The 26,666-nt window shown below is 48.9% G+C and overlaps 1 protein-coding gene across 4 annotated transcripts in view; it reads right to left on the bottom strand.

Moving 5' to 3' along the window:
- GPATCH8 (G-patch domain containing 8) overlaps positions 1–22,358 on the bottom strand; it is a 55,935-nt gene extending 33,577 nt beyond the window's left edge. For 2 of the 4 annotated variants that reach the window (XM_063404060.1, XM_063404061.1), the window contains exons 1-3: positions 22,168–22,211; positions 6,677–6,751; positions 990–1,007 (exon numbers count right to left, since the gene is read on the bottom strand). Coding sequence is in view for 1 of the 4 variants with exons in the window: in XM_063404059.1 (XP_063260129.1) it covers positions 6,677–6,751; positions 22,168–22,212 (120 nt within the window). In the remaining 3 variants the exon portion in view is untranslated. Of the gene's footprint in view, positions 1–989; positions 1,008–6,676; positions 6,752–22,167 lie in introns of those variants that run through there. The other 2 variants (XM_063404059.1, XM_063404062.1) reach the window with 2 other exon arrangements.
- Between the last annotated feature and the right edge of the window lie 4,308 nt (positions 22,359–26,666).

Here is a 26,666-nt window from a genome sequence, read left to right as displayed (position 1 = left end):
AAATAAAAATCAAAAATCAGATATGAACTTGTTGATTATTAATTATCATCAGGCAAACCACAACCTGGGGTATCACAAATATCCCGAATTATAACAGGGTGTGACTCCAGAACACTGAGTGGTATATGGAATCCTAAAAAGGTAATTATATCTATATGCTGCAGGTTTCTTTAATTAAATAACAGTCATTAGCAGAAACCAGAGCCGGTTTTGTCACTCCACAGTGAAGTAAATGACCACGGGGTTTGCACGGCTTTGATGAATCAGCTTGAAAGGCACAACCTTCCCAAAGATATTGGCTGCATGGATACATTTTTCCTCAAAAAGATGTTATCAAGTACAAGTTTTGGATTTTTTTTCTGATATCCTAGTAAAGTCAGACATTTTGTATTCCTGTATTTCCCAAGGAATAATGTACATTTTTCCCATACTACTGGCTCTGCCCCAGGACATAGTTAGGGCTACATGGAAAACAAAATCAAATCAAGAGACATAAGGAAACTTCTGGGGATAAAAGGTTAAATGCAAAAGAAAAACCCCAAAAACAAAAACCAAAAAAACCCAAGGATGGATCCCCACCACAAGCACCATGGAGAAGGCTGTCTGTTGGGAGGACAGGAGAACTTACCTGCAGGCACACCAATCCCAATGGCCACAGAGTGCCCCGTGCTGGCAGAGAGGGGCTGCAGCTTGGGATGTTTGGGATATGTTTGGGATAAGGCACTAATTGCCCTACCCTGACAAAGGATCATTGAATCTAAAAGCCGCTGCTGACAAAAATGGCTGCGTTTTCCAAAAAGAAAAAAAGAAAGGAAAAAAAGAAAAAAAAAAAAAATCCAAAGGACAAGGAGTACTTTGCAGTCTTGGCCAAGTGGAGATGAGACATTGTGCTGACTGTGTGTGTTATGAATGCACTAAAATAAAGACAGATGAAGCAGAACGCTATTCCAAAAGCAGTGCAAGTGGAGTGAAAGCATTTCCATACGAACCTGGCTTTAAAAACTGGGCTGTCAAAAGAACAGTTAAATGTAACACAAAGTAAGAAACTGTCCAATCACTAATGGTAGTTTTTTTCTTTTGCTTTGTTTTCAATTCACTGCTTGCAAGTAATGTATTTATTAAAGAAGAGTGAAAGCATAAAATAAATTCAACAAGTCAAGACCAGCTGGGAGATTCAAGAGCGGTGTGTTGTGACTGACAGTGAAGGGGGAAACAAATGTTAAAGGGAAAAAGAAAAATTTAGAAAGGTTATACACATTAGCACCACTTTTACAGACCCACTCAAGAGGATGGTCCCAAGTTGTTTGACACAAATTGGAATTACACCTGAACATTGCCCTGTCTCAGTTCCCAGGAAGGAGTTGTGTCCCCACAAACTTTTCCATTTGTTTGTTTATCCAGTGGAACTACTCCCTAATTTTAGCTCCTACTCAATTGAAATAGAGTATCTTCTGTTGCACTGAATAAGGAGAACAACTCCAATAATTTAAAATTAACTTCTGAGTTGGGACCTGGCCATGGCTTTGCTCCTTTCCGGCCATGTTCAGCTCCTCCCTCCTTTTCGAATGGCTAACCCAGACCTCTGACAGAGGCAGACTGACAGAACTGCTCTTCAGAGCAAATGCTGCCCTAAAAATTAAATTATAGAAGGCCAGGCTTGCTTGATCCCACATGAGAGCCTGTCTGCAGAGCCTAGGGAGTAGCCAGGGATACTGGGACCAATATGTGATATGGGACAACAAACATTGCAACAGCTGACAGCTTTTTTTTAGAAGTGTGTTTTATAGTGAAAGTTCTGTAAAAGTACAGCTACTTTCATATATAAGAGATGGGGCTTTTCACAGCAAGCTTCCTGCCCATGTCAAGAGCTGCCATTCCTTTTGAACAGACTATCTGCAGCAGTTTTCCTACAAAGAGCTGCAGTGACCCACAGAAACTCCACAGCCCTCGGAGGACTCCCCTCATTTCTTAGCAGTGGGCTGCCATGAGTCTCCTCACTTTCTTCTTCTGCTATTTGGGAGCTCCTTGTGCTACAGTCACAACAAAAATTATTGAGGCAGCCAAAATAAGTCTCCCCAAATGTGTTTGGGTGAGCAAGGGAGCTCTCCTGGACCATGTGGGCACAGGCTGTGGGATGCTCCAGGCAGGGAGAAGGGCTCGGCAGCTCTGGCTGGGACAACACCAGTTGGGCAGCACTGATGGACACCTCTGCTCTAACGACAAAGCAGAACTTTACCAAAGGTGCAGGAAATGCAAGGCCTTGGGTCCAGACCTTCACAGAGTTGGGTAAGCTGCTTTGGAAAAACCTCCTTCAAAGTGACTGGGCTCCACCAGCTCTAACTGGCCTGCCCCGTTCCCCATCCTGTGCCCTAACAAGATGCCCTTGTTTGCTTCCCGTGGGGATCAGTGATTCCTGAGCGGGATTACCGGCGGCCCAAACTTCTGAGAAAGGTCCTGGCCAATAGAAATAAAAAATTGATTACAATTAAAAGATAGGTAGAAGAAGCCCAAGGTTTGATGATGCCTGTGATGTAAGCACATCACCACTTCTGCCTAGCACAGGTTTTCCATGAGATCCCCAAAACCTCATTGCTCATTGTGGCACGGGCAGGAACCATTCCTCTCTTGAGTGAATTGTAAACTGTGCTGACTGTGTATGGAGGAATCTATAAGCAAGGATCAGATGCTACTGGGTGAACCCATGCAAACAAGAGGTTGAAAAGATTCCCAAAACAAAACCTAGAGCTCACTACAGATGACACAATGAAGACCAGAGAGAAAAGCCAAATAGTAATGCTACACCATTCAGCTTCCAGAAGCACATTATTTATAGCGCTGTCCACATATGGCTGCTGCTAAATGTCAAATCAGCAGCCTCATCAAATGACACTTTGGAACTAGTGGAGTCCACAGATCCGTACAGATTTCCAGTGCCACAAGCCCAGCTCCGGCTCGGCCAGGCTGTGACAGGCCCTGGTGTCAAAGCGCCACCGACTGCAGGGGGGCTCAAGGCGCTCCTCGTGGCACCGAGCAGCATTAGAGAGAGGGGAAAGGACATTTGTTAGTTAGGACAAGAACAAACTAACAAGCTCCAGGATAAGTGGGTGATTCCCAGTCTGGCCTCCAACCTGCAGTGGTGACGGCGTGGGTCGACCCCTGACACTGCCTGCATGGGGCCAGGGCTGCTCCTTGGGGGTTCTAAGGGTCTATCGCTGTCTCCTACTCCATCTGCACTGCTGGGATGAGGAAAACCAGGAATTCACAGCAAAGAGACTCAATAAACAAGTAGAGATAAGGAATTCACATGAAGAAAATCTGGATTCTATTAAAGCTGTAATAACTTGTCGCTTCCCATTCAAGTACCTGAACTCAGTGCACTCAAAATGCCCCAAAACAAATGCATGCAGCTTCTTGAATTTAGAAAAAAGGGTGAAGTGCTCTGATTTTTCAAGGACACCAGTGATGGCACTGACATGAACAGCCAGTGTAAGTGCAGCATCTTTCAAAGCACAGCAAGAAAAAATGTTACTTGTGGGGGGAAAAAATACCCGTATTTGTAGCTCTGAAGAGTCCATTGATATGAAATACTTTCTTCAATTTAGTAATGGAAAACAGCTGGCACTCGTTCAGGCCACATCCATCCCTAGCTCCTGGCAGCGCTGTTTTCCATAAATGTACTCTGGTTAGAGTCGCATGTTTCAGTCCAGACATCTTTGGCCTAAACAAGCTGTACACAGCAGGATTTCCACAGGAACAATAACACCAGTAGGCTAATTGAGGACACGTTTCAACATTGTAATGATCTGTAGACTCCCAAACCTATTTTTCCAGCCACCTTTGAGTTGCATGCTGTAGCAGTACAGTCAGCACCTCTCAACAGATAATGCTGCAGAGATGGATGTCACTCACATCACCGGGGACTGTCACAGGGACATGGAACAGGAAACCCATCCCCCATCCCCAAACACCTGCAGGCTCTGGAGCACCTTCCTGTCACTAAGATGTGGGAAGCTGCAAAGAGCACATTTATGAGAATATACTTAATCCACTCTTTGTTCTGAAGAACATTTTAACTGGGAAGCACTTTGATCTGCCACGGTTATAAATACAGGATGTTCATCACCCAAACTGCTTCCATACCATGAAGCACAGGCTCACTCATGACTCTGAGCAGATTCCTTGGAAAAGGCCAGTTGGATTGCCAACAGAGAACTAGCTAAGGATTAAAACCCAATTTGTTAATATTGAAAATACTTAGATGTGTGGTAGTTCTAAAATATAGATTTGCCTTTCCTTCTTACCTTTCAAATTTGGTTCTGGGTGAGCAAACAGCATAAAATAGAAGGGGAAAAAAGCCAAAAAAGCAGAATAAACACTCCTTTCCTGATGAAGTATCTTGCAGGAGAGGTGCCCCACTGAATTCTGCCAAGGAAACTGCCCCTTCTAGCAATGTGTGTAATTTGCCAATTCAAAGAGCACACTTATCATTAATAGTGTGGAAGCAAAATCACCTCCACAGGTGTCAGGAAATACAACAAAGTAATTCCTGTTCCCAGATGGGGAATTTAAGAAACAACAATGTATTTTTACAAAGACCAGGTAAAACCTCAAAAGTGACCAGTTTGTTTCTGACTCCAGTTTATGACATTACACTTGTTCAGGAGGCCAAAACCCCACCCTGTGCAGCAGCCACAGCTTTAAAATCCTGGGATGGACACTGGCACAGATGCCCCGGGAAGTGCTTGAGTCACCATCCCTAGAAAGGTTCACAGGCCATGGGGATGTGGCATCTGGGGTCATGGGTTAGGGGCGGCCTTGGCAGTCCTATGGGATTGGCTGGACTCAGTGAGCTTAGAGGGCTTTTCCAACCTTAGTGATTCTGTGATTCTCTTATTTCTGACAAAAAAAGAGTGGAACAAACTTGATTTTAAAAAACGATTTGAGGTTTTAACTCTTTCTCCTCTCAAAATAAGCCATTCTCTTGTCTTCTTCATCCAGTGGTTTTCAATTAGGTTGAAGTGTACCTACCTAGGAGTTGTAAAGATTAAAAATGTCCTGACATTTGGATGTTGAGAGACATACATGAATAAAACATTAAAGCCGTAATTTAATTTAGTTTTTCTGCGGCAGTTCAGCATAAATCAAACTGCACAAAGCATTACTCCTGTGGACAATGAGAGCTGCACAGTGAGCCCACACGGGCCCAGGGTACCTGCTCATGCTTTACACACTTCCAGAGGCATCGTTCCCTTTGGAACCCCAGAGATGTAACCTGTGACCTCTTCTACTCCTCTCTTTGGGAAAGCACTTTTGGAAATCAGGTAACCAATATAGTCTGTAAACAGCATTTGAATTATTTTGAAATGCTAATTTCCAGTGTGGCCCAGAGTAGGCTACCAACACGTAATTCCCATGATATTTCCATTCAGCTTGGCATTTTAATTCAAATCCCCGTGTCCCAAGGTAGGACTGAAGTATTCAGGAGAACAGTGAATACCAATTCCCATCTCTGCAGCATTATCTCATGCGTCATCAATTACTGCCATGCCTAAATCTAGCATCATGCCAGCACATTAAGACAGTAGGTACTATATGCAGTGTTCACTGGACCAGAAGAACAGAAATAAGAAGGGGAAAGGAAACCCTAGAGAAGAAATTAAAAAAGGCAGACCGTGCAATACAAACCAGATCATGGCTGCTTAGCTAATATGGGCCAACTGCTGCGGAAGAAAAATGTCGAACACCCCAAGTTGTGTAAATTTTTGGTAAACATCTAACACGCACACAAACACACACAACACCAACCTACACACCAACAAAAATATATAGTGGGCTTTGGCTAACACTGGTTCTTCCAGGGGCTAAGGTGGAGAAACTTTAACTTCAATTAATAGGCAAAAGAAACACTTAACAAGTGCTTCCTGAACAAAAATCTAGACTTAATCAGAACACCACTAAGTGTCCCTTAATTATTCACTACAAGTCTTCTAGTTTCTGAAAGAAACTGCAAATGAAACTTAGCTAAAGCTAAATGCCAAATGTGGGTCCAGTTTAGGTTGAACAAGCTGTTGTGCCTAAAACCAGCAGAAGGTGCTTTGCAAAGAGAAAAATTAAAAAGCTCCAAAAAGCTTAAAAAATTAAAACTAAACACAGACTATTTCCCCATCTTACAGCAGGAGTCTTCACACCTAACTCAAGGTGTGAAGCAACTTTAGAGAAAGACTCAGGGCAGTTTCAGCTCCATGGGGAACGACTGCTGGACTAACACTGATCCCTCTCTCCATACTGACAGGTGTCATTCTAACACTTTTAACACACCAGTACTTTTCAAAAAATATGAACTAAAAAGGATCAAAATGTATTTTACCATACTATTCCATCAGGTTCACATTTAAATTAAACTAATTCTTCAAAGAAAAGTATAAAAACTTAAAATAAATATCTATGAATGAATGTTTTATTTTAAATAATTCCTGAAATATCATGTTGGACTCAAATTTCAGGTTTTAGTTTTAAGACTACTTCAAGATTAACTCCCAGGCCCACTTAAGGTCAGCATGCAGTTTACCACACCAACTATCCCTCACTGCTATCAGATTTGACTGCATTCACATCAAGGAGCATCCGAGCACGGCCTAACTCCGGGGGGAGCGCTGCTGATCGGGGGGGGCCTTACCGATTCGATGGGCTTGTCTAGAGACGCCTGCTCTATCTCCAGGTGCCCCTCTTCATACTGATCAAAGTGATTGCCCTGCAAGAGAAACCAGCGTCAGCTCCACAGCACAGCACACACTTCCAACAGCTCATGACCACACAGGTTTGGTTACAGTGCTACATTTCATATAATTTTGCCAACAAATAAACTTATTAAACACAGGCTCAATTCAGTGTATCAGCTATAAGGACAAGAGATCTCCAAAAACGAAAGCAATTTGATGACAAACATGAACTACTCAAGTTGGCAAAATACCAAACATTGACAACACTTCTGGATTTTTCTTCCTTAGAAAGTCTGTGAAAACACTGAGCATAAGCACCAGTGGCAGCATGGAAACCACATGTGACAAGGAGAACCAGGAATGGATGTCCCAACCACTAGAAGGCTTTCCCTGAACCATGAATTTGCTTGAGGGATACATGTGATTACATACACCTTAAGCCAACAAAACCCCACAGTGGCAACAAAAGAAACCTGTCCCTGTGCCCACAATGCTGGTCCATGGTGTGGAACAGCCCTTCCCACAAATCTGAACAGCGATCTGTCCATGGAAGTGATCCCCCAACACACCACACAGCCTTTAGCGCTGACTTGAAGCGGTCCCCCTGCCAGCTGACCACCATCCCCCCTGGAAAAAATGCACCTTCCCACATTTTTGGGTGGATACTGAGAATGCAGGCTCCTGAGCTAGGAAGGCAATGGCAATCTCTGTTCTCCAAAACAAGTGTTGGTGCTGGAACACACCAGTGAAGGGCCATTTCAGGAAAAACAAACACCTCCACTGCAGCTCTGCCATATTTTGAGGTTTCAGAAACCTCAAATTCCTGAGATTTCAAACACGGTGAAACATTTTTGGCTGTTCAATAGGTCCATGATGCAACACATTCACTGTCACTGGTGCAGACCTGGAAACACTCAGACTTTCCAGCTGCAAACTCTGAAGCAAAAGAAGTGACATTCCTGCAGCTGGGATGAGACCAAAAGCCACTGAAGAGCGTGGCTTCAGTGGGCTCTCCTCCACTCTCAGGCCCTGCTCAGTGTCACAGAAACTCCAGGAGCTGCCACACCTTTGCTGTCACTCCCCACTCCCCCATCAGGCCTCGCAGTGCCACTGTAGACCTCTGGCTGCTCTGTGCACACCAAACCCCTGGCAGGTTCTATTTGAATCCCAGCTCCACAATCCCTTGGAGCAGGAACATGAAGCACTGCTGCCAAGAGAAACATGTTGTCACCCTCCTCCTTCCACCAATACCAACTTCTCCTTCTGCAAGAATTTTAATGGAAATCAGCACACGAAAGAGCAAACTGCACTCGTAGCAGACTGACGGTTGGAATATTACAAGCCAGGCACCAGCCTCCAAAAATCCTCTGGAAGGAGTGTTCCTATGCAGCAATGCAAATCTGCAGGGGAACATCTTGATTAAAACTTGGTGCCAAGAGAAGGTGCTTTGATGCTGGTGCTCCAACTTCCAGCCCATCCATCATCTGCAGGCCCTGGTGACAAATTCACCCTGTCCACGCTCTGCTCCCAGGCATCATCTTTCCCATGGCCTCTCCAGAGCGATTTTGGGGTTTAATGTGCAGGCAGCAATCCACTCCCACTCTTTTTTTTTTTGGACAGCCTTCAAAGAGCAAGCTGAAGGCAAACTTACTATGCACAAGCAGTCGTTGAGCTGCTTTGGAAGGCTAACAACACTCACAGACAGTGTGGGGTGGATGCACAGACTTTGTGTGTGAGGCATCCAGCAGCCCATACCAAAACACACCACAAACCTGCCTCAGTGGTTGGGGGACAGCCCAGCCTCCCAAAAAATAGTGCACAGGAGAACCAGAGCAGTCAGTAGTGCACAGGAGAACCAGTGCAGTCAGTAGTGCACCTGCTGTCAACACTGGCAAAAACACATTGCTAAACTTCATCTATTAAAACATTAAACCCACATAATGTTCAGTTAACCAACAGTTGAAACCCTCTCAGCACGAACCCAGACATGTCCCTGCGCCTCCTTTCACCCGCTGCCTGCAGGTAGCTCAGCACACACCACTAAATTACCTGGAACAGCTGAATACTCCTGCCAGCTCCTCTGGTGGGCTGCCTGCCAAGGCACTGAAAGCTGTTTTTACCGAGGCAAGGGTCAATCCCAGTTCGAGAGCAGCACGCCTTGCCTGCTCTGAGGCTTTACAAGTCACTTCTCCGGTGCTTAAAACAACATCTCCTCCCTGAAACTATGCAAAAGGCTGAGCACTCCCTGTGCCACGGCCAGAGAATCAAAGAGCAAACAAACCCTTCATCTCTAAGTTCTGGTGATCCCACCAGTACCCACTCCATGTATTTTGGGGGTTATTTTATATATTCATATTCTTTGGGACTTACTGTGTACCTCATCTCTATGGATTCTTGGTCCAAACAGCTGCAATACTAAAACTGGAGCTTCCCAGAGAGGCAGGTGCTGCCTGTCAGCTGGAAGTGCTGGGCAAAAAAAGGCCATGGAGCACAGGCCCCATGGGAATGCTGCCAGTCTGCTCCTGGGTCAGAAGGGTGTTCCAGGCTTGGAAATTCAAGGCTTCAAAAGAACAAAGTGTCCAAACTCAGCTGAAGTCAATACTCATCACAGAGACTGCTCTTTATTTACCAATATTTAGAATAAATGATAAAGGGAAAATTCCCTTCCACCATAAAGCAGCTCATCCTGGAAAAAGGCAAGCAGACAATCCAATGGTTATTGTGAGGTTGGATTTATGGGGGTTGAGGCCAGTGATGTTTAATCAGGTAAGAGAAGAATGCTCCTACAGCTGTGGCCACAACAATGTTGCTTGCCTTCATGGTGATCCCAGGCCTTTTGGAGCTGGAGGCAGCACAGTCTGTCCCTTTGCTTCTTCATCACTGGAACTGGCTAAGGAACAAGTAGAGGGGAATATCATGTTTCCCTCTATTCCAAACCTGCAACCTGGTGCATTGAATGCACCATAAAACATTTCTGTTTTGCTGTTCCTTAAGACAATGAATCAGAAGAACACAGAATACTTTAACACTTATGTTCAACAACTAATTAAACCTTAAATGTTGGATCTGTTGAGAATACATTTCTAGCAAACACGAACCCCAAGCACTGACCACGTTTCAGTATGATTTTGAAGTGTGTCTTCTGCAGACTTGAGAGATGCTTCCCACTTCAGAGGAAATCTCTATGTGAAAAGAAGGATTCAGTCCCTTGGATTCAACTCCATGGATACTAGGACATGAAATAACAGCTGCACTAAACCCAGCATTACTCGAAACCTATTCCCAAACCTTCCTCCTGTATGACTGTTAGAGAGATGCAACAAATTCCCAGCCCTGGGAGCTAATGGCAAAGCTTCCCCCTGCTTCTGTGGACAAGGATTTTGGGGCTGACTGCAACACCCTCCTCCCTGCCTCATCCTCTGCCCCTCCATTTCACAGCTGCTTGTATCAGGGTCTCTCACTTCTGCTTTGTGAAACAAGATGTGTTGCACTGTCCCTTTCTCACAAACACTACTCCATCCACCCTGGAACAGCAGTGCAAGTAAGATGAGAGGCTTCCACTTAAGCAGCATTTATTGCTCTCACTTTGTGCTACATCGAGTAGCTCCAACACTGGTGCTTCTCTCCAACCACACTGAATTTCAATATATTTTCCTACTTCATAAGAAGCAAGGACAAGCCTCCAGCATGCAAACACTCCTCATTACACACCACACACACCACTTGGCCTCCTTGTGCATTCATCTCCAGGAGCCAACATGTTTGTGCCCTGTAATTTTTGTGTAACATCATCTGAACTTTGGCTCTCTACCCAATCTGGTTACTCAGAGTCACATGTTCTCTGCTCTCTCCTTCACTTTCCCATTGTTTGATCTCTGCTCGAAGCTCTTGGCCAAACCTTCTTAGAGCCCTCACGCACTGAATATGGCATTTGAAAAATCAACCAACAAAAGCTGCCTCCATGCAGGATTTCAACTCTTGTTCTCCCTTTTTGGACTGTAAATTCTTTGGAGCCCTGGCTCAACAAATGCCATTTTGTCCCAGATCATACCCAGTACAGTTGCTGCATTTCCTGGGACAACTCAAGTTAACAGCTCAGGGGAAGAGCATTGCTGCTTCTTTCCTACTTACAAGGCCCCAAACATTGTGGCAACGAAACCAAATCCTGTCAGCATAATAAAAAAAATTTAACAACTTAATTACGCTTTCATCCCAAAAACCCTTAGTGGCAAGAAGTGCTGCCAATAAATCACTCAATGTGACTGAAATGAATTGTTGATTAAAGTCCATTTATCACAGTTTAGTACCACAAAATTCACTCTCTCCTCTACATGAAGCCCCTCTTCAGGAAGGTAGGTTACCATAAAGCCCATGGTACACACACAAATCCCTGAGAGGGGGAATCCTATAAAAGCACCTCCACAATGACAAGCAGAAGAAAATACGCTCTCTCCTTCCCTCTCACACCCCAAAGGGTGTATCCAAAACTAGAGCTGGGTCATAAGCACTGCCTGAATTTCTAAGTCACCTAAAGCACCACCAATACAATTACAAAATAAAGATGAGTCACTTCAACTGCTTTAGGCCCATTAGATCTCCCTGGATATTAATTACTGGACTGCTCTGTGCTATCCACCCGAGCACAGAGCATATTAAGATGTCAGCATGCAGAACATATTCCACATAGTGCCCATTCCTGATGGGAACGAGTGGTTTCTTTGATGAAGAGTCCTGAGTTATCCATGTATTATTCCCAAAGAAAATGTGGCAGTCTCCAGCCCAGCAGCTGGGCCGGAGCTGGGGACACAGAGCTCACATGGAGCCGGGAGTGGGACACAAAGGAGCAGGACAATGGAGCCTGGGATCCCTTCAGGACGCCTCCACTCAGCTGTCCTTGGGCTCCTGCTCCAGCAGAGGCCCCCACACCAGCCTGGTGTTATTAACACCAGAGGGGATAAGGTGAGTTATAAGCCCAACACAAGTCAGATAGCGAGAGCCTGGGATTGGAAAATGCTGCCTGCTCCAAGCAGAGGGACAACGCCTTCAACACTGTGAACAGAGCAAAATAGGAAAAGATTGTGGCATAAAACCCTGCGGCTCTGCCTGCGAGCATTAAAGCAGGGATGGCTGCAGAGGGAATGGGCAGAATGCAGCTGCTGAGACGTCACAGCAGAAACAATCTATTTACGTCCCTACTGGATTTCAGGACTGGCTCAGGAAGGCACTCAGAAATGCTGCTTTGTGAGACCACGCCAATAACAATCTAAAGAAAGCAATTTTGTAGAAAAGCCTTACTATACTCACTGTTATTATTTCTTAAATGCACTGGAAAAGAGCACAGCATGATCATGACTGCTTAACTGCTCTTGAAAAGAGTGCAGTGTGCTCCTCAGATATTCCAAAATTAGTTTTACACTAGGAGAGTACCAGAAAAAGACTCCAAAAAATCACATTTATATTGCATTTACCTTAGAAAATGGAATTTTAAAACACTAAAGCAAATCAGCACCACTTCTTCATATTCTATTTATCCATCAATTCAATCAATAAATCTTACACTCCAAAAATATTACGTCAAGCCATAAAATTCAGGGTTATTACCCACAAGTATCACTTGAAAGCATTTAACCAAGCCCACTCCCCACTCCCAAAAGCCCTGCAGGCATTAGGCTGAAAACAGCATCTGAGACACAGAAATATCCAAAAAGAGAAAAAAGTCCCCCTAAGAAAGGCCATTTTCCAGTGTGGATAAAGCCAGGGCAGGCTGTATGAGCTGCAGATCCTGGAATGTTTTGCTCCCGCGGCTGGGAAGCACAGCTGACATTTCCTGCAGCCCTCCTGGGACAGGTCAGCACAGACGCAAGGGCTGAGCACAGGGAACTGGAGCAGCATCTGAGCACAAGGGAGCAAATGCCATCTTGCCAAATCCTCACTGCCTGCATGCACACAGCACTCCCACGGAGCAGGGAAAAAATCCCTCTGATTCCAGACGCAAATATCCTATTAAAATTTAAATTTTATTTTTTAAAAGAGATGGAGCAGTTACAATATCTTTAGACAGATAAGGCACCCTCACATCCATCCACTTTTCCCAAAGCTGGCTCCCAGTACTCTTGCAAACATCCCATACCCAGGGTACCTGGGTGAGTGCTGCCTGCCCAGCACCAGCACAGTTGCCAAGAGGCTCAGGAATCACTCTGCTAAATAATCCGCTCCCTGATGGAGCACCAGCCTCCCGCCTGACCCAAAGATCAGTAATTTCAGCAAACCACCATCAACACTCATGTTGTATTTAGTTCTCTTTTCACAAACCTTTCCAGCTCGGGCAGCTGTTTCCAGACATGCTGGTTTCACTTCTCTGCACGCAGATGAGGGTGAGACACCCACCACCTGCAGCTGCAGTGGCACATGTGGGACGGGCAGGATAAAAACTCATTCCAGGCATGGATGAGATATAAGAGGTACAAGTGCCAAGGTCTGCCAGTGCTCTGATTTATTTGTGGGGCTCCATCACCAACATCACCACTGACCTAAGAGTGAGTTTTGGTCAAGACCAGAGGGGGAAGGAAGGTGTTAAACCCAAACGCATCTCCCCATGACTGATCGTTGTGTTTATTACACACAATCAAAATGTAACGGGTTTCTAATACCTCTGCAAGATCCACACCTCCCTACGCAGGCTGACTGCAGATCACAGCAGTAATTCATACTGCCCTTTGCAGCCCGGCAGGGCCTGATGACTCTATACCATGGAAGGGCTCCAAAACGTAATTGATGCAGACAACCATGTTGATGTTTAGAAATCCACCCAAAGAACTCAAAAACAACTCCAGGAAAGTGTAGCTTATAGTGTTTTTTGAATATTCATTATGCACCCAAAAAAAAAATATTTTTAAGATCAACATGCACCTAGGAGATGGCTCCATCCAATCCTGGAAACTTTCTCGGATAATTTTAAAGGACACATGGGTTCTCAAAGATATAAAAAGCAGTGCAAAAGCCACTTTGTATTGGCACCTGAAAAGCTTTTGTTAATGCTTCCCAGAACAAAATCATCCTTTTCCCTGTTGTTCCCTGTAGTGTCTGTAAAGACACAAAAAAAAATTACAGATTCTTTCCTAGCAACACAGAGGTGAAGCATTCCCAAACAACACATGCTCACCACCCTCGCTTTCCCAGACCTTTCCCTGCAATACAAGTGGGAAGTACGGACATGGCACATCTGCACACCCCCAGAAACAGCTGAATATTTACAGTCAACATCTTGTGAAAGCTGCAGCAAAACCTCATTTTCAGCAGACACACACATCAATTATTCTGAGAGTACTTAACAGGAAAATCCTCTCAAGTCAATACAACAAAAGCAATCACTTGAGACTCGGAGATGAATTTAAATTGGCAAGGTTTGAAAGAAGCACCTTGAAATTGCACATTGAGAAGCTGATAGCACCTTTTGTTTACCAAACTGAAAACTAATTTTGACAAAATTCTTCCTGCTAAGTCCAAAACCACTGAAAATTCACTGGGCAGAACACATTTAAGACTAGTCACAGGTCAAGAGGTTTAAACCAGGAAAACGTGCATATAAATACCCACTTAGAGCTGTCCAAATAAAAACATGTTCTACAGCTCAGAGATAAACAGCTTCTACCACACAAGGAGTGGGAGCCAGAGGCAGGTCTCTGCTTTGCATACTTTGGCACCAAACAAGAACGATTTCATGTCTTTCAGATTCCTTCTGCTGCACCAACACCAGCTGTGGATCTGTTCCAGCACACGAGGGATTCTCTGCAGTCCTTCAGCAAGCTCTACCCAAGAGCCAGCATTGGCCTCACTCACCCAATTTTCTCTTTGCCATGTTTAACATGCTTTGATGCAGAAGTTGCTGCAGCTTCTAGCACCCACATCTTCATGGCTAACCAGGACCTTCAAACAACCAAAGAATCAAGGAACGGGTTGGGTGGGAAAGAACCTTCCAAGATGATTTTGTTCCATCCCCTGCAGGGGATGGACAGGAGACCTTCCACTGTCCCAGGCTGCCCACCTGGCCTTGGACACTTCAGGGATCTAGAGGCAGCCTCAGCTTCTCTGGGCAACCTGTGCCAGGAGCTCATCAACCTCACAGAGAGGAATTCCTTCCCAATATTCCATCTAACCCTGCTCTTTGTCAGTGGGAAGCCATTCCCCTTGTCCTGTCCCTCTGTCCCTTGTCCCCAGTCCCTCTCCAGCTCTCGTGGAGCCCCTTTAGGCCCTGCAAGGGGCTCTGAGCTCTCCTTGGAGCCTTCGCTTCTCCACATGAACACTCCCAGCCTCCTAGCCTGGCTCCAGAGCAGAGGGGCTCCAGCCCTTGGAGCACCTCCCTTGGCCTCCTCTGTGGCCTCCTGCCCATCCTTCCTGTGCTGGGGACCCCAGGGGCAGCTCTGCAGGTGGAGTCTCACCTGAGCAGGGTAGAACTCCCTCCTCACCTGCTGCCCATGGTTGGTTCCTGGGCTGCGGGCACACACAGCTGAGTCACTGAACTTCTTATCAAACAATACCCCCTATCCTTCCCCTCAGACCTGCTTTCAATCCGTTCTTCCCCAGCCTGGATTTGTGCTTGGAATTGACCTGACCCATGTGCAGGACTGTGCACTTGCCCTTGCTAAACTTCAGGAGATTCACACCGACCAACCTCTCCAGCCTGTCCAGGTCCCTCTGGATGCCACCCCTTCCCTCCCATGTGTGACCACAGCAGACACTACAAGCAAAGAGAAATTACCCTGGTGGGGTAGGGTGCTAATCATGTAATATTGAGGGTGTAATCTATTTACCACTATGAACTTCCAAGCTTCCATAATATTATCTGCCTTTTCTTTCTTACTATGGTGTTTCACTAGATAAATAATCGTTTCTCAACTAAAATCTCACAGAAAATTTCCCTGAGGAGCACGTTAACAGGACTCAAACTCCATTCAATACTGTTATCAATGATCAGAGGAAACAGAGCACCTGCCAGCTCCGTTTGCAGATCAGGCAGCCCAACAAAGCAGGAGCCACAGTGAGGACGTGTTTGTACAGAGCAACCTGACCCGTGTAAGAGCGGCTTCAGCTCCCTAACACCATGTCTGCTTTCACAGAGCCCTGTACAAACACAGCCACAGCACAGGGCTGCACCCAGCAGGCTGAGAAATCCCTGCTAAAACCTCCTCACGCAACACGGTAGCAGAAAGGATAAAAATACAGTGCAAGGGTGTGCAACAAAGGAACCGCAAACATGAAAAAAGTAGTAAACAGATGTTTATCTTCTAGTAAAAAAGACGTTTATCTCAGTATGTTATACCAGGTAAGAGTCTGCTCTAGACTCCTCTGAGCAAGTTTTCCAATCACAGGTGTGGACAATTTAGGATGCAGAAAGCAGTAACAACACAAAGGGAGAACAGTAACAGAATTAAGAGCCATTATGGCTCTTAGAAGCTAAAATTGAGCAGAAATGCTGCATATGACTTCACATAAGAGGACACAGGGTAGTAATGAGTGCTTTGGCGTAGCAGAGAAGGACATAAAGCTCAGCTAAAAGCTGAAAATAAAGAAAATGTAGAAGAAAAATTAAGGGAAATGCAGTTTTTAATGGCTAAACTACCAGAACAATCTACAAAGCAAATATTCCCCATCACTAGTTGTCTTCAAGGGAGAGATACTGGAGCCAAACTCCTGGAGTCAGAACTGGATCAAACAATGGGAATTGAAACCTAAGTGATACCTGGATATTCAATGCCAGCATCCTAATATTAACTTCTGGCTTTAAAACTATGAATGGCCAAAATCTCAACTGCCCACAGTGCTGCCTGAAAAGAGAAATTAGCAAGAATTACTATAGGTTTAAAACCATGTGGTAGGAGTAAAGCTTCTGTCAACTGAGGAAGTACTACCCTAGAACTGCAGCAATGCTTTTATCAGATGAGTTCCTGAAGCTTCACATTCCCACACAGCAAGTGGCAGGAGCCTGGTTAGAGGGGTGGGTTTTGTCTTAGAGGAGGTGACTCAGAAGAAGCTGAGGTAGCTCGGCAATGGCTCGGGGGACTGTAGGATAAAGTGTTTCCCATTCACTCGGTCCCTGCAATGGAGAACATCACTGTAGCAGAAAAGTGACAACACAGACTGGGGGAAGGCACAACCAAGACAGAAAAGGTCTATATAAAATTACCTCAACCACATGAGTCCCAGAAATTCACAGTAAAGTTCAGACCCTACTACAATGTTCTAAGACTGAAACAAATACTACTTGATCTACCATAGAACACATTTTCCCTCAAACTTCTCCTGCCCTCCTCGCTCACACAGGGAGGTTTAAAAAAAAAAAAATCTGTCACAGTTCTGCTGTTTCTGCTTTGCTCAACTGAGAGGTCAGAACGTCCTGCCAAGGAGGTAAGAGCTGTATTATTCCTGTGCTCTGCCCACACCAGAAATATCACCTGAATCAAATGATAAATTAAATCTCTAAACAATTCTAATAAATCTTCTAAAATCTCAGATTAAATCTTCAGTTAGAAAACACTCCATGGAAAAGGCACAGGCTGCCTCCTGACCGCTTGCAGCTACTCCCGCCAAAGGCAAACTCACACCCTAGGATCTTGGATCAGTTGAAAACTCAGCGTAACAGATTTTGCAGAGATTCCAACCCTCGTTCCTGCACATTAAGTTTTTCTTTACCCAATTAGTAAAGGCAGGCAGAGAAAATGACCCTCTTTATCTCTCTGCAGCGCAGAGCACAGGCATCAGCTCCCAGTGCCACACCGCCCCGAGCAGCTGGGCCTGCTGAAGGACATGAAAATCAAATGCACTTCCCTTAGGCAGCACCTGGGAAGCGAAGTGAAGCTGCAGCCATGGCCACACTCATTAAGGATGGATTCTAAACCTCCTCGCTGCTGGCCCAGCTGTCCAGTAAAGCACTGCCTAAGCTGCTTGGGAACAGAACTTATCCCTGACATTCTGCCAATTAAAAAGCGTAAAATCCCCCTGCCAGCAGCACTCAGCTCAACCTGCTGGAAGCAGACAGGGCCAGAAGCACAGCAATGTGCTGGCTTAGCTCTTCAAATCCTTTGTGGAGGGAAAGAAAAAAACCACCTATCTTCTTGGAATTAGCAGGAATATTCGAGCTGAGATTCAGCCTGGTCACACTTCCAGCCAACAGGGAGAACTGGGCATGGTTCTGTTATTCCATTGCACAGACTACACAACACCAAAAAACCAAGAGACAGAACAGCCTGTGTTCCGTCTGGCTAATGATGCCAGTAAGTGCAATGTACGTAGGAAGAGGAAATTATTGTACACATAGACACATATGGCTGGTAATATTTCTGCTTCAACAATGAAAAGGAGAAAAATGTAGCAAGAAAACATTTTCTCAACATCTGGGCATAAGTGGGAATTCCACTTGATTTCAGTGAGAGAGACATGCATGATATTTATTCTTTGAGCTTGCATACCTGATCTGAAGAATAAAATCATTGAAAATGCAAAAATAGCACTAAAAATACATTTACTTATTTCAGCAGTTTCATATGTTCATACAGCTTTCATTAATGCTACTACAAAGTTTTATTACCATCATCTACACCTATTATTCAGAATTCCTCAAAGTTATGGTGGTTCCCATTTGTCTCTGCCAGGAAAGCCTATCAGTCCAGGGGACAGTGGCACAGCCAAGTCACAGAGCCTGTGACATACAAACTCCCCAGTCCTTCACCCCAAGAACTAAGCTTGTAAGAAACCCAAAAATAACCTCTCTTGGATGGAAAATGGAAAAAGGTTGGGATTTATTTGGATGAGCCACCCAAGACTTCACTTGCCATTGCAGAGCCTAGAAGAGAGGCAGGAGAAGGAAGGTCAGGGATATCCCTTCTCCTCCACTAAGCCATTTCCCTGTCCAAGGCTCCCAAACGAAGCCCTGTGCTGGCCGGTAAGAGAAATATCCCCCATGATAGGCAGAGCACAGCTCAACCCTTTTCTATGGAGCTGCCCTCAGGTTCAGCACCTGGAAAATACACTCAAAAACAGGGGCTTTCCAAGTTTCTCTAAGGCTTCAGAGCTTAAAGCAAAAAGGGAAGAGGATCTAAGCCTTTAGTGTGGCTTCTAAAGCTACAGAGCACAGCAACAGCACAACAATCCTGTGAGGAAAAACCTAAGGGCTGCCTAATCAGCTCACTGCAGTGATATCCTCCAGTGCCATTTCTGCTCCTTCGGCAATTTCAACTTCCAAATCCCCCTCAGCTTCAAGGTTCCTTCCACAACACAGAGAGGAGTCGCAACAATTTCAGTGTATACAATCTTTCTCCTCTCCCTCCACATCACCACCTTCATCCTTAGGGATAATATGACTTTCTTATCCTTACACAAGCCACTCTTTTCCTCAGGGCTCCCTATAACTCTCCGGGAGGACCATCACTCCCTCTGCAGCTCTCTTCATGTCCACCACATCACTGTGGCTGCAGTTATGGGAAGATCCCTCATCCCCTCTGATCTCTCCAGTTCTCAGCTGATGCCTCTGCCCAATAACCCTTCACCCCTCAGCACTTTGCCATGCACTTCAGACCATGGATACTTTCTCCTTCTCAGCTAATTTAGGTCCTTCCTTCCCCATTTTCCTGTAGTGCTGTGTGTTTCCATTCCTGCCTTCCCTGACAGCACTGATCTTTCCCTCAGTCAGGCACAGGGGAGGGAAGACTAGCTCCCAGCAGCTCTCACCTTTAATCCACTTCTCTCCAGCATATCAGAAGCTCAGAAACCCGAGAATCACCTCTGCTAACCCTGCACTGCCAGCTCTCCCCTGCCTACCACACTTAACTTGCACTCTTGCCAAACTGATCCTCCCAACCCAGACTCTTCCCAGCTTCTCTCCAGAAAGGCAGCTGATAACAATAATGAGAACTCTGAAATGCTTTTTTTCATCCAGTGACTTTTCCATTAGCCACATCACTAATCCCAAGATATCTGCCTTTCTTCCAAACAGCTAAAAGGTTCCTTTGACCTATACTCTTTACTCCCAACCTTTTGTTTCTCTCTCCAAACTGCTACACGTCCCTTCATTTGAAGAGATCACAAGCAGATCACCCCAGAACAAAATCTGAGAGCTCTCCACAGCCTCCTTCCCTACACTGCATCCATTCCTGATCAGGCTGTGTCATTTTAGAGCCTGTCTCCCCCTCTGGCCATGCTCCCTGGGACTCACCATCCTGGCAGGGACACAGGATTGCATCTAGAGTCACACCTGCTCCAAGGACAGAAATTTCACCTGCCAAAGAACTCTAACTGTGTGAAAAGGGCATCCTTAACACCAACAAAAACACTCTTGTTTTTGCTATATTTCCAGACCAGGATTTTCTAGAGGCACAGGCAGGAGTTTTCTTACCTATGGCCACAGTAGCCCTGTAAATACGCAGCACAGCCAGCATTTCCTGTATTCCACACCCATGTTACAGCTCAAGCAATCTCTGTCTCAATACAGAGAAAAAAATACAGAATTCTTCTCTGAAAGTGACTTCAAACCTTATTTTTCCTTCTTCTTCATCAAACTTTCCTCCATCAATACACTTTGGAAAAACTGTTTGCCTAGCTGTCAGGGGTAGGTGCCCAGGCCCTTGCCTCCCAAAATTCAGCGTGACCTTGTCCCAGTCCCCTTTGGATCATCTCTTTCACAGCTCACTGTTTTCACCTTCAGTCCTCCGCAGACTCAACCAGCTCTAAACTGCTCTTCCCAGGGGACCGATTCCACTTTTACCTCACAGGAAGCTTTAACACAAAATAAAATTTCTCTCTTCTCCCTGGCATATTTTCAGGCAAGGAAGAACAGAGCAGTGACCCTTCCATAAAACCAAACCCTATTTTTTTGTTTTTCACTCTGGTCTACGGGAAAGACAAGGAAAGCCTGGTATTTAGCACAGACAAATCCCAATTTAGGACAGTACCCTTTTTTAAAGTCATGGGGAAACAGGGTTGTGACTTATTGTCCCCAGGCACACTCAGCAGCTTCCAAGATCTCAGGATCAGGTAATGGAGTCAAGTTTCCCTCCTGATATCACCACACGTTCCCCCTGCGTGCCCAGAGCCACGACACAGTAACAGGTTTTGCCACTACAATTATTATTCCTGCCATGGGGTTTCTCCACGAAGGGACAGGAACAAGAACACCCAAAGGCAAATGTGGACACGACTGCAGAGCTCACCCATTTCCTGGGCACAGCCACAGTACCTGACTTGGTTTAGGTTCCCCATCTCTCCCTCACCAAAGGATTACCAGAAATGTGTTTTCAAGCCCAAGATCTGGCTCACTCCACTTCCTGAAACACAAACTTCAAAGCCAAATCAGACTACTTCAGTGTTAATTATGGCTCATTTCTTCACTGAAGGAAATGAAGGGTGCAAATGAGCCCATGTTTGGGGCTGTGGCAGGAGCCAAATCTCCATCCTCAGAGCAGGTGATGCCTACATTGCACACAACCACGCTGGCATTTATCTTCTTGTGTGCTTCTAACATAGTTAAGTAACAATTTTTGAAGCGTGCACCCCTTAGAAGCAACATAAATTAGTCACTCCTGGATGTCCTGACTGCTTGCAAGACTGCACTTTAATGCCAGATTAAGTAGAATTACACAGGCTCCACATTATAAAAACCCCACCAGGTCTTTGGGTGAACAGGATGAACAGCACCATTCCAACGCCAAGCTCCCAAAACAAGGACCCACAGAACAGCCCATCCACGGCTCTCCTCGAGCAGCATTACCCTCGCTCCTTTTGTTTTCCTTTCTAACCCCGAGACTCTCTCGGGCTGAAGTCAGAGAACAACATGTCATTGTTCAAGCTTAATGAGTCAACGTTAATTTTCCCATTGTTTATTTAAACCTCCTTTCAAACAGCATCAGTAGCGTTAATTACGTCGAAATACTGATGTTTTGGCGGAGGGGGGCGGGTGCGAGAAGGAAGAGGCGTTTTCCACAAAGAAGGGGTCGCTGGCAGATGTTCGGACAGCGCGGGTCTCGGGGGGAGTGATCCGAGCCCTCACCGCAGGGCAGGTGAACCCCTCATCGCGGGGCTGCTTCCCTCACCGGGGAGGGGCCCAACCCCTCACGAAGGGTGCCGGTCCCATCACTGGTGGAGGGTTGATCCCTTCACCGTCTTCCCCCGCCGGTCCCTCCGCGGGGTCGGCTCCTCGCCGCCGCCGTCACAACACGCCGCCCGCTGCCCACCGTGCCCGGGCCGCTCTCCCCTGCCACGGGTCATCTTGACAGCCGGGCCCGGGCCCCCGCGTTCCCCTCTGTGCCGCTCCCCGCGGCGGCGCAGCGCCGGGCCCGCACACAAAGCCCCAGTGTGTCTGTCTGTGGGGGGGAGGGGGGGGGCGCGGAGGGGGGGGGTGTGAAGGCGGCGGAGCCTGCCTAAGGGGCCGCGGCCGCGCGGGGCGGCGCGAGGGAAGTACCTGGAAATCCCTGTCCTCGTTGAAGCGGGAGAACCTGTCCGCCATTTCACGCCGGCCCCGCTCCGGCCGCCGCCGCCTCCTCCGCCCTCAGCGCCGCCCGCCTGCACCGCCCCCGCCGCACCGCGCATGCGCTGCCCACCGGTCACGTGCGCAGCGATGCGAGTCACGTGACCGTGACGAGACGGTCCCTCACGGCTGCGCCACCGCGCGGAGCGGAGTGGCTGCTGCAGCGGGACCCGGCGGGGCGGCAGCGGCAGGACCGGCCCGGAGACAGCGGCACGCCAGGGGGCGGCATACAAAGGGGGCGGCACACAAAAGGGGCGGGACCAGCTCGCACGGTCGTCCGCGACCTCCGGCCTCCCCCGCAACAGATGACGTCCCGCCGAGCCTCGCTGCGCATCTAACTGCAGATGGCAGCGCGCATGCACCCCCCGGCGGCCAATGGGGGCGCAAGCTGCGACACGCGCGCGCCCGACAACCAATGAGGGCGCGAGCAGCGCACGCGCGTGCCTAGCAGCCAATTAGGGCGCGAGCTGCAGCGCAGCGCGGGGCACCCTTTGCCGCCCCCTGCTCCGCGCATGTGTAAAGGCGTCATACGGTGAGGGCTCGACAGGAGAACTGAGAGCGCGAGCTCCGCTTCAGCCTTCCCGCTCTTCCACCCGAGCCAATGGCAGCTGCCCTAGTAGTTTGAGTGATGGTCGCGTGAGCCAATGGGAGCGCGGGCTCGCCGCCGCGCCCGGTGTGGGCCGCGGGCCGTGCCGCCTGCTGAGGTGGCGCATGCGCAGAGCTGGCTTGGCTGGGCCCGCACGGGGCGTGGCTGAGGGCAGCCCGGAGCGCTCGGCGCTGGGGCCGGCCCCGGACCTGGGGTGAGCCCTGACGGGGAGCGCTGCAATCGCGCCCGGCCCAGAGGCGGTGCCCAACAGAAATCCTGAGTCGGATCGCGGTGTTCAGAGCCAGCCCCGCGCTGCAGCCCAAGGCCCGACACAGCCGTGCTCATATCCCTGGTTCCTGCCCCAGCCCTCCGGCCGGGCTGCGGGGCCTGTCCCCGCCCCTGAGTAGGAAGTGTGTGCCCGGCTCGTGCAGCCACAGCCCTGTCCTGCAGTGGCCCAGCAGCAGTGCCGTGGGCAATACTGGGGAGCAGGTGCTACCCAGTCAGGGTCTGGTTTTGGGATCGGGGTTAAGGATCTAGATCTGGCTCTGGATTTGGGGCCACGACTGGGGATCTGGGGCTATGGGATGGATTTAGGGGCCTTGGCTGGGTTTGGCATCTGGAGATGGGGTCTGGATTTGTGGGCTAGGGTTGCATTTGGAGTCTGGGTCTGGACTCTGGGTTCTGGGTCTAGGTTTGAGGTCTGGATCTAGGATTTGAGTCTGGGTCTCCAAAGGTCTGTGTTTCTCCATCCCCCAGCACAGCTGTCACCAGCTGTCCCTGAGCACAGTGCCGTGTGCTCTCGGCCCTCCTCCTGCTCTGACAGCAGGAAAAACGGATCCCATCTGTCTCTCCATTCATTCATTGCTTTCCCTCTTTCCGCAGCGGCCTCTGTGCCCGGGCCCTGCTGCCCTCTGCTGCCTGTCAGGGCCGGGTGAGGGAGAGATGGGATCAAGGCTGTCTGCAGTGTGTTCTCCATGTGCAACCAGTCCTGTCCCTGAGGGGACACCTCTGCTCTGCGCAGTGAGGCAGTGAGTTCTGAAGCACTGGTTGTGCTTTGTGCTCCACGGGGTAGTTCTAGACTCGATTTGGTCCTACAGTGAGCCAGGCTGGCCTGTGCTGCCAGAAATCCTGTGTGGAACATGTGCCTCTCTCGTTAGGAGGGAATGCTGTGCTCAGCCTGCTGCCCCACCGCAGCAGGCCTGCGGGAATTCCCCCAGGATATCCTGGAAATGAAAACCTCCCAGGAAAGGGAGGATATGGATGTCCCAACCCTGGCAGTGTTCTAAGCCAGGTTAGGGTAAGGCCTTGAGCAACCTGGTCTTACGGGAGTAACCCCTGCCCGTGGAGGAGGGGTGGGACTAGATGGTTTTTAAGGTCCATCCCTACCCCTTTACATCCTGTGATTCTCATCTTGGCTCTCTCCTGGGACCAGCCAGCCCTGTGTGGTGAGAAGGGCTTGGTGGCTGTGAGCTGGGACTTCTGCATTACAAGGGGGGCTGTGTTTCTGTCCGTTTCTTGCTGGGCAGAAACATGCTCAAATTTGCTCCTCATTGCCCTGAGAAAGTCCTGTTGATGCTCTGCCTGTCTGCTTTACTCAACTCCCTGCAAAAACCCCAGTGTCCCATGTCAGGTGTGTGATCCCCTCATCCTCCCAAAGCATCCAGGTGGGTCCACATGGGCAGGACTGGACCTGGGACCCCTGCCCAGAGAGCCTGGCCATACCTTGTGGTACAGCCCTGAGGGTGACTCAGTCAAATGTCCTGCAGCCCAGCCCACCCCTGGGTCCCGGGTGGGCACCCTTGGGCCCAGTGCAGGGGCTATGGCCACAACAGGGAGCTCCTTCCCCACCCCAGAGGGCTGGGGGTCCTGTCACTGGGACCCCCAGCCACCCCCTGGACCCCCACCCACCATAGGGTGCCAAGCCAGACAAGTTCCTGCTAGGAGATGGGGCTGTGTCAAGCCAGGTGGGATGAACCTGGAACAGGGAATGTGGGGACCCCTGGGGAGTGGCAGCTCTCCTGGCAGGACCCAGCTGTGCTGGTGTCCTTTGCCCCCTCTCAACATTCCCCCACCCCACTAGGTGCACAAATCTGGTGCTCATCATCTCCCATGGGTGGGGGCGCCCAGCCCTGCAGGCCTGGGCTTTGGGAACCTGGCACTCCAGGGGTGCTGAGCTCAGAGCAGGGGTGGTCCTGGGGCTGGGTGCCCTCAGTGCTGCCCAAGGCCTCTCAGCCCTCCCTGTGTCACTTGGTGCCATAGGGGTGAACTGGGACAGTCCCTGGACAGTCTCTGACTGAGGTGCTCAAGGGGCACAGTGTCCCCAGGCCAGGGGACCCCAGACCCCAGCATGGGCAGAGGCCCTTACTGCAGGACCAGGAGCTGGTGCTGGTGCTGCATTCACCAAGCCCTCTCCTCTCTGGGGAGCTTCTCCTCTCTGTGGGGCCCTCTCTGGGCTGTGCTCCCCAGCCCTGCTGTGACAGGAGCAGGAGGGAGTCCAGGAGTGAATGCCTCCCCACTTGGCATGTGCCTGTGCAAGGGGCCTCTGCTGCTGGGGACATGCTCACCAGGACCTGTGGCAGTTGGGGGACACATCTACCCCATTCTGGTACCCTCTAGCCTGGACAAACTGGCACAGGGACAGCTCTGTGTCCCACTGGGCACAGGGACAACTCAGTGTCCTTGTTGGGAACAACTTCATGCCACTGTCAGACACAGGGACAGCTCGGTGTCCACACTGAGCACAGGGACAACTCTGTCCCTATTGGGCATGGGGACAGCTCAATGTCCCTGTGTCAGCTCTGTGCCCCCACTGGGCACAGAGGTGACTCTGTGTCCCGGGTGGGCTGGGGACAGTTGAAATGGCTGTGTGACACCATAGAGTGTTACACTTCTGGTTGCACTGAGCCCATCCCTCCCTACAAGCGGATGTCGTTGGTGCTGGGGGACAGATGGGCGCTCAAAGGACCCTGAGAGTCACCATGGCCAGTGGCATGGGCTCACTGATGTCCCCACACGCGGCCCTGACACAGGAGGGTATAAATAGCAGCTCTATCACCTCCTGTCACATGCCTGGTGCTGGCAGGTCCCCTGCCCCCAGCTGGGGCCACAGCTGTTCCTGGGAGAGGAAGGGATGGCCAGGGGAGCACCCCATCCCTCTTGCACTTCCACCACAGGGTCACCCCACAGACCTGGAACAGTTCCTGGGGACATCCAGGGTTCCATGCTGTCCCTGTGGGGACATCAGTGTCACTGTCCCAGGAACACAGACCCCAACCCAGCATGGGGACAGAGCTGAGATGGCTGTACCATTCCCACTGCCCCACTATGGGGCCTCTGTGCCTCATGGGAACCCATTGCCACCTCCAGGTGCTTTCCTGGGAACTTAAAGGGCATTTCCAACCCCAAAGCAGAGCAAAAGGGGAAATTTGTGCCCCTTTCCCCCCCCTCCCCCGTTCCCACACACTCCATGGGCAGAAATGGTCACTGCGGTCCAGGACGGCTCTAAAAATACCCAAGCCCTGACAGTGACAGCTGCGGCCGGGCCAGGGGGACCCGCAGGGGGGCCGGGGCTGCCAGCCCCGGGTGTCCCCTCCCTGCCAGGACAGTCCTTGGCGCTTTCCACACAGACGCTTTTCTCCATTTTGGGGACCCCCAGGGTCCCACCCCGCTGCCCCGGTGTCCCAGCAGGATGGTGCCATAGGGCAGTGGCTGCATGCCCACCGTGCCCACCCCAGCCCCGCGGCCCGGCTGCCGGCACGCGGCCATCGCGGCACGGTGGCTGTGGCGCTGGCTGTCCCCCGGCCTCCCCGAAGCCCCTAATCCATCTCTCGCAGCAGGAGATGCCTAA

Source organism: Prinia subflava, chromosome 8 (assembly GCF_021018805.1).
Source record: "Prinia subflava isolate CZ2003 ecotype Zambia chromosome 8, Cam_Psub_1.2, whole genome shotgun sequence".
Taxonomy (NCBI): domain Eukaryota; kingdom Metazoa; phylum Chordata; class Aves; order Passeriformes; family Cisticolidae; genus Prinia; species Prinia subflava.
The sequence above is the reverse complement of the archived record's forward strand: the minus strand, read 5'-3'. Positions and strand labels throughout refer to the sequence as shown.